Here is an 8,004-nt window from a genome sequence, read left to right on the forward strand (position 1 = left end):
GGGCCCATGGTGTAGCCCTCACGTGAGGTGTTGGAGCTTACACCACCCAGTCTGACTCAACTGCAGCCTTGGCAAAATCCCTTACCACCCCGTGACTCAGTTTCTCCAACTGCTCACATGGGCAATAACATGAGGCACCAGAGTGGAATGCGGAGGGGGCCAGAGACGGCTTCTCTGCAGTGCGTGTTTTCAGGCGAGGCCCCAGAGGCTAGAGTTTGTGCCTCCCAGAGCGTTCTTTCTGAGCGTGCCCTGCACTGGACACCGCTTTGGATGCCAATGATTCTGCAAAGTGCACAGGCTGGACTGCGGGGGAGGCACTGTCCGGGTCATTGAGGGCCTCCCTGGGAGACGGCGGGTGCCCGCGATGGTTCCAGGCCCGTTCCCAGTGCCCGCAGCCTGACGCAATCCGACGCGCCCTTGCTGCATGCGGGTGCTGGGGAAACCTTCCCCGCCGTTGCATCACTCCAGCCAGGTCTGCCACGGAGGAGGAGCCGAACCAATCAGCACGCTCGCAGGGCCGGGGGCGGGCGGCTCTGGTACCCACTTGGAGGGCGGCGCGGTTAACCGAGAAACAAAAGCCAAACATGATTGGCCAAAAGGGGATTTGCCCCGCCCCAATCACCGAGACAGCTGGAGGCAGCTGGAGGTCCCTCCCGGCCGAAGGGTTTAAAGAGCGCCCCTGGGGGTGCCACTCAGCTGGAGCGTCCGATCGGTGCCAGGCCAGGTGTACGCGTCCGTCGGTCTTTCCGTGCCCGTGCCGGAGACCAGCCCCGGAGGCCGCCTGGGCCCGTCCCTGCGCCCGGCACCATGAAGCAGGAGTCCGCAGCCCAGGGCACCCCGCCTCCCTCACTGTCGCCTGCACCATCCTCGCAGCCCTCCTGGGAGGATGGCGACCCCCAAGCCCTGTGGATTTTCGGGTACGGCTCCCTAGTGTGGAAGCCAGATTTTGCCTACAGCGACAGCCGCGTGGGCTTTGTACGTGGCTACAGCCGCCGGTTCTGGCAGGGAGACACCTTCCATAGGGGCAGCGACAAGATGGTGAGCATCCATCCTACTATGACTGGAGGAGTGAGGTGGGGTCGGCAGGAAAGTGGGCACCCATGTTCTGTAATGTCAGGGACTTTGGGCTAACTGAAGGAGATGTGTAAGCCTGGTTTGTGGTTTAAATTTTTGTGCCTGGGGTGTTTGTGTGTGAGCTTGGCGTTTGCACCTGTGGATTCTTGTGTTGATTACCAGTCCGGCCACCCGCTGTTTGCTTCTTCTGCACCTGCCCAGCACTCCCTGTCCTTGTCACTGGATGAATGGCCCCCGCTGAGGTTCCGGGGTTTGGGCCGGCACTTTTTTTTATTGAGGTCTACATTTTTCTCTGCTCCCCTTCCCTTCATCCCTCTCCCAAGGTTCCCATGCTCCCAATTTACTCAGGAGATCTTGTCCTTTTCTACTTCCCAGTTAGATTAGATCCACAGATGTCTCTCATATGGTCCTTATTGTAACCTAGGTTCTCTGGGATTGTGATTTGTAGGCTGGTTTTCTTGGGCCGGCACTTTTGGCTGTTGACAAATGTAATTATTTCTTCTTCCTCTGCTTCCTCCTCGTCTTCCTCTTCCTCCTCTTTCTTGCCTACTTCTTGCTATGTAGCTTCAAACTTATGGCAAACCCCCTCCCTCTCAAGGCTCTGGAGCACATCATAGGCTCAAGTCACAACAGGATTAAAGCTCAGGGGTGTGTGTGTGTGTGTGTGTGTGTGTGTATGTGTGCACACACAGCGCATGTAGGTGCACTTCTGGAGACTGGACCTGAGGCTTGAGCATGGTATGCAAACACCCTGCCACAAAGGTCCCTTTTTGGAGTGCTAATACCTAATTTGTCTCTTTTCAAAATCTTGCTTCCCTTTCTAGCCTGGCCGAGTGGTGACCCTCCTTGAAGATCGTGAGGTAAGTGAGCAGTCAAGAGGGGAGTCCTGGGATCCGATATGCAAGGGTGCAGAAGGTCACTTGTGGGTTAGTGGAAGTGGAGCCTAACTCGGTGCTTCTTGGAGAATCACCTGAGGATCTTATTAAGATGGAGGCCTGAGCCAGGCAGTGGTGGCGCACGCCTTTAATCCCAGCACTTGGGAGGCAGAGGCAGGAGGATTTCAGTGAGTTCGAGGCCAGCCTGGTCTACAAAGTGAGTTCTAGGACAACCAGAGCTGTTGCACAGAAAAACCCTGTCTCACCCCCCCCCACACACACACCTGAAAAAATCTGCAAGCCTGAATTTAGGCGCAGAGTGGCATAAATTCATTAGTTCCTGGGGTGAACGATACACATAGGCCTGCTGGTCAGCTGGGGCAAGGCCACTGATGTCAACCCTTAAGAAAGGTGAAATAGGGGACTGGAGAGATGGCTCAGCAGCTAAGAGCCCTGGCTGCTCTTCTAGAGGTCCAGAGTTTAATTCCCAGCAACCAAATGGTGGCTCACACCCATCTGTGGTGGGATCTGATGTCCTCCCCTCACATCAAGTTTTACATGCAGATAGAGCATTCATTTTCATAAAATAAGTCAATAAATCTTAGTGAAAAGCAAGAAAGGTGAAATAGCCAGGCATGGAGGCTCTTGCCTATAATCCCAGCACCCAGGAAGCAGAGGCAGGTGGTTATCTATGAGTTCAAAGTTACTTTTGGCTACATAGTTAGTACAAGGCCAGCCTATATGAGACTTTGTCTCAAAAAAAAAATTGGAGGGAGGATACTGCTTCTGGGTACCTCAGCTGCAGCCAACCACTTTATTTATTTTTTTAATTTCATGGAGAAGTGGCTCAGTAGTTAGAAGCACTTCCTGCTTTTCCAAAGGACCTGGATTTGGTTCCCAGCACCTATACGGTTGCTCACAATCTGTAACTCCAGTTCCAGGGAATCTTCTGGCCTCTGAGGTCACCAGGCACACATATGGCTCACAAACCTACATGCAGGCAAAATACTCATACACATAATTTTAAAAATTGTTTATCTGCATGCGTGCTCATATGCACCTGCTTAGGTCACCTGTGGAGGTAAATCCTTTCATTTCACCATGTACGTCCCAGGACTGAATTTAGGTTGCATGATAGCAAGCTCCTTACCCCTTGAGCCATCTCCCCACTCTCCCATCTCATTTATAGAGCCCAGTGTGGAGCGTGTCTTGGGTAACATTCTGGAGTGAAGGAGGGACCAAGCAGTGGACAGTGTGACTGACTGGAAGTGTCTCTGCTTTCTCCTAGGGCTGCACTTGGGGCGTGGCATACGAGGTTCGAGGGGAGCAGGTAAAGGAGGCCCTGAAGTACTTGAACGTAAGGGAAGCGGTACTTGGAGGCTACGATACTAAGGAAGTCACCTTCTATCCTCAAGACACCCCTGACCAACCCCTCACAGCCCTGGCCTATGTGGCCACTCCACAGAACCCTGGCTACCTGGGCCCTGCTCCAGAAGAGGTCATTGCCACACAGATTCTTTCCTGCCGAGGCTTCTCTGGCCACAACCTTGAGTATTTACTGCGTCTGGCGGACTTCATGCAGCTCTGTGGGCCTCAGGCGCAGGATGCACACCTGGAAGCCATTGTGGACGCCGTAGGAACAATGTTGCCCTGCTCTTACCTCACCGAGCAGGCTCTGGCACTGGTTTGAGACACCGAGTCCCAGCGGGGAGTGTCCGCATGGTCACTGGTGAACATCAACATGTAGCACTTGAGACAGACTGAATGGAGCTAGAGAAATATGAGAAGGCAGGGCAGGTGACTGGGGACTTTGTGTCTTCTGGCCCCTGCCTGTCTGCTAGCTTCGGACTCTTCTGGATTGATGCTGACTTTACTACTTGAATCTTTTATTTATTGCACCATGTTGGTGTGGTGGGCAGGGCAGGTGGGGGGCCTGCCCTGGACGTGGGCCCTGCTGTGCGGTGGCTCTGCCCTAGTCCTCTGGTGCCTGACCAGAATCCCCCTGTTGCTGCTGCTAATTCCATACTGCGCAGGCCTCCTCCACATCCCCAGGGAGCCTCCAAGAGCCTTGATTCTCTGTTCACTCAGACTAACTATCCCCAGCCCTGGAAATGTCACCTCCCCACGTTCCCAGCCTACCGGATGAGGGGCAGCAGAGAACCAGGAGCGGGAGTCCTTCAAGGACCAAGGTCCAGCATCCCTCTTCACCGCCTGGGAACCGGGCAGCACTGGAACCTATGCACAGACACAGCTGCTCGGACTGGGCCTCTTTCCCCGTTCAGTTTCATTCCCCTGTCCTTCTGTCTGTCTGGATCACTGGTAGACCTGTGGAAACATCACTACAGGTCCTCATCCCTTCTCAGTCTGTCCTACACTATTATCCATAAACAATCTTTAATTCCCTTTGCCAGAATGTGTTCTGTCTTTGTGTGGGGCTTGGGTGAGTGCTCGTGGGGAGGGAAAAGGCTCCCTCTCCTCTGCCATCTCCTGGCACCTGGGCAGGGAGGACAGGTGCCCCTGTTTCCAGGGCTTTGTGTACACAGATGCTAGAACTCCGCCTGCCAGCCTGGGAGCAGCAAGCTTGCCCCTGCCCTGGGACCCTGTGCTCCACCCTCCCCAGCTGTCCCAAGGAGGCTGGTTTGCTTGGCGCTCACACTAGAGTTTCCTTCATCTTTAGGGCCAGCCACTGTCTCTTTCTGAAAGCCCCTTCAGATCATGGCTACTTATTGAGGGGCGCCTGGACTGGGGTATGAGGATGATAGCTTCTGAGCAATGCCTAGAGAAGGGTGCCGTGGCCTGGAATTGATCCTTTGTTTCCAGTCTTCTGGGGACGCAGTGTTGGCTGGCCCTTCTGATCTGACCTGTCAAGACTCAGCCACAGTGGTCCTTTTTCCACTCCTTGTTTACCCTCTGCATGTTCCTTCTCATCCCCTGACTCCTGGGACAGGTCCCAGCTCCAAGATCTCAGCCTGACTAGAAGTGAGTGTCTCCCTAGAGCTACTCCTAGATGAGTGGCCTTTGCAGCAAGACAGTGTGAGTCCAATCTAGTCCCTCCCCTCACTGCCCAGTGCCAGGGAGGAAAGTGCTCAGCCCTAGAGTGCTGGAACTCAGAGATCCATCTGCCTCTGCTTCCCAGGTGCTGGGACTAAAGGCATGCGCCACCACCACTACCTGGTCTAAACTATCTCTTTAGGGGATGCTATCTATAAATGGTGGATGGGGACAAGTGGGCGGTGTGTGTTGCTACTGCTTTTGTGGCCAGTGCCCTGACTGGTCTGGGTGTCCCCAGCAGGGTCATCTCTGACTAGAATGCCTGGGAAGAATGCCATACTGAGTTGTGTGCCTATGTTTTGATGGCCTTGTGTCTTGCCATTGATGGGAACAGTGTGGACTATTGCCAGGTTCTTCTGGGAACCTGATCAGGACGACACTACAGGAGGCAGTTGGTGTCACCGAGCTCTTGGCATCCATGCCCTGGATCCCCTGGGGCAAGGCAGACTCCAGCTCTGCTTGCCCTGGATGAGAAGGCAGCAAGAAGGGGTGGAGAAGGCTGTGTGTCAGCTCACATGGACAGCCATGTTTTTTCTTATTTTGGTGGGGGTACTGGAAAGTGAACACAGGCCCTTTTATATACTAGACAAGTACTCTGCCACTGAACCACATCCTTAGGCTTTTTTTTTTTTTTTTTTTCGAGACAGGGTTTCTCTGTGGTTTTGGAGCCTGTCCTGGAACTAGCTCTTGTAGACCAGGCTGGTCTTGAACTCACAGAGATCCGCCTGCCTCTGCCTCCCAAGTGCTGGGATTAAAGGCGTGCACCACCACCGCCCGGCCATCCTTAGGCTTTTTTGTCTTTTGATTTGAAACAGGATCTTAGTAAGCTGTCCAAGCTGGTCTTGAACTCACAATGTAGGTCAGGCAGGCCTTGAACTTGCAACCCCTCTGCCTCAGACTCCAGAGTGATGGAGGTTGCGATTTACCCCTTACTACTTATGCTAAAGCTATCGTTCTTCAAGCCACGTGTCACACACAGTTCTGGACACGTTGGGGATGCAGCTTAAAGGAGTCCCCTCAAGGGACTCGGAGTCTCGAACTGGTAGTGACAGCTCTACATGAAATGTGACCACTTAAACAGGTCCCTAAACAAGTCAGTGGACAGTCAGGGAAGCTTGGCTGGGTGAGGGAGCTCCAAAAAAACCCCCCCAGGGATAGTGATTCAGGGAACACTGTGTGCCTGAGGGGGAGACAAGGTCAGATGGGCTAGCACACAGAGGGAACATGGGGCCAGACAGGTGGCAGCCCAGAGACTGGCCAGAGAGGTGAATTGTGCCAGGCTGTGGTTGTGCATGCCTCCTGAGTCAGCGGAGGGCCCTGGCAGAGTGTGAGCAGGAAAGGGATGCTGGTAAGAAACACTGACTGGCTGGTCAGATCGCAGGGAGGGAAAGCTGCTGGCTGGAGGTAAAAGTGGCCTGAGCCAAGGCAGCCACATGGACAAGAATGGATGGGAGAGTGGGGGTGAGACCAGAGCTTGGTGCTAGGTTGGAGGAAGCAGAGCAAAGAACTGAAGACACGCAGATTAAATGGAGACTCCATTTCCTCTCAAAGTCTCCCCTCTACACTGAGGGGTTTCAGGGGCCTCAGTGGGAGGAAGCTCAGGAATGGAGCATTGGTGAGGATGCGCAGGGGGTACAGACATCTCAGGAACTCTGGCAGCTGCAAGGAGAGAGAAGCAGACAGTAACTGAGGCTGTGGGAGGCACCTGACCTGTCTCTGCGTCCACTCTGTCACAAAATCTCATCGCATGTAGCATGTGGAGAACTCCATTACATCCCTATTGAAACGGGGGGAAAATGCGTCATAAATTTCCTGAGAAGCTTTGAGGACCCCCTGAGATTCCTGGCCCATACTCTGAAAGTTCCTGAGAGGAGCATTTCTTTTTTATTAAAAATTATCTCATTAAAAATATTAGCCAGGTGTGGTTTTGCATGCCTTTAATCCCAGTACTAGGGAGGCAAAGACAGGCGGATCTCCGAGTTTGAAACCAGCCTAGTCTACAGAGAGAGTTCCAGGACAGACAGCCAGGGCTACACAGAGAAACCCTGACTTTAAAAAAACAAAACAAAACAAGATTGTCTTTTATGTGTGAGTGTTTTGCCTCGTATCTGTGCATCACATGCATGCAGAGGCGACAGGAGGATGCCAGGTGCCCTGGAGCTGGACTTACAGCTCCTTATGAACTGGAAATCGAACCCTAGTCCTCTGGAAGAGCAGCCAGTGCTTGAGCTGCTGAGCCATCGCTCCAGCCCCCTCTCCTCACTAAGGAGCTCTGACTGGCCTGGAACTCCCCAAGATCCACCTGCCTCTGCCTCCTGAGCAATTGAAAGTGTGTGTCACCACATTCCATCTTGACCACAAATTCCTTTTGTTTTTTTCCTCAGCTGGAAGAGACTTGAGCACGTGGGAAGATGGGGTGCTGACCTTACCATTTCAGAGTGTTCATATTCGGGCGTCTGTACTGGCCTGCCCTTGGGGTCCTCACAGGATCCGTCCTCAGCTGCAGCCACTAAGAGCGCCTCCTGTGCACACATTCGCTGTTCCCCTTCAAAAGATGGGCTTTGCCCACCTCCTGTCTCTCCCTCCCTCTCCCCCTCCCCCTCCTCTCCCTCTCCCTCCCTCCATTTCTCTTCCTACACTCTTGTCCCCAACGACCAGTCTCTACCCTCCCCACCGCCCCTCTGCCCCTTCTCTCTCCTCTTCCGATAACCTCCTATGTGAGCCATTGGGCATGGTGTCACTTCTCTTTGCTGCAGTTTTTTGTGGTTTTGTTTTGTTTTTTAATGACAACATAGGACTCTCCTAAACCACCCTGCCCACCCCAGAAGGCCATTTCAGTGTGGCTTATTGAGCCTGCAGCAGTCCATAAGGCTCTGGACCTCCCTGTTGGGGGACAAACAGCCCATCCTCATGCTGCTGCTGCTGCTGCTTCTTCTTCTTCTTCTTCTTCTTCTTCTTCTTCTTCTTCTTCTTCTTCTTCTTCTTCTTCTTCTTCTTCTTCTTC

General features: G+C 53.4%; 1 protein-coding gene across 2 annotated transcripts in view; it reads left to right on the forward strand.

The window, feature by feature from the left end:
• The first annotated feature begins 631 nt into the window (after positions 1-631).
• Chac1 (ChaC glutathione specific gamma-glutamylcyclotransferase 1) overlaps positions 632-8,004 on the forward strand; it is a 22,506-nt gene continuing 15,133 nt past the window's right edge. The window contains exons 1-3 of one of the 2 annotated variants that reach the window (XR_003378439.1): positions 632-1,038; positions 1,899-1,934; positions 3,238-4,255. Coding sequence is in view for 1 of the 2 variants with exons in the window: in XM_005364270.3 (XP_005364327.1) it covers positions 808-1,038; positions 1,899-1,934; positions 3,238-3,639 (669 nt within the window). In the remaining variant the exon portion in view is untranslated. Of the gene's footprint in view, positions 1,039-1,898; positions 1,935-3,237; positions 4,357-8,004 lie in introns of those variants that run through there. The other variant, XM_005364270.3, reaches the window with a different exon arrangement.

The sequence above is a fragment of the Microtus ochrogaster genome, assembly GCF_000317375.1.
Source record: "Microtus ochrogaster isolate Prairie Vole_2 chromosome 14 unlocalized genomic scaffold, MicOch1.0 chr14_random_1, whole genome shotgun sequence".
Lineage (NCBI taxonomy): Eukaryota > Metazoa > Chordata > Mammalia > Rodentia > Cricetidae > Microtus > Microtus ochrogaster.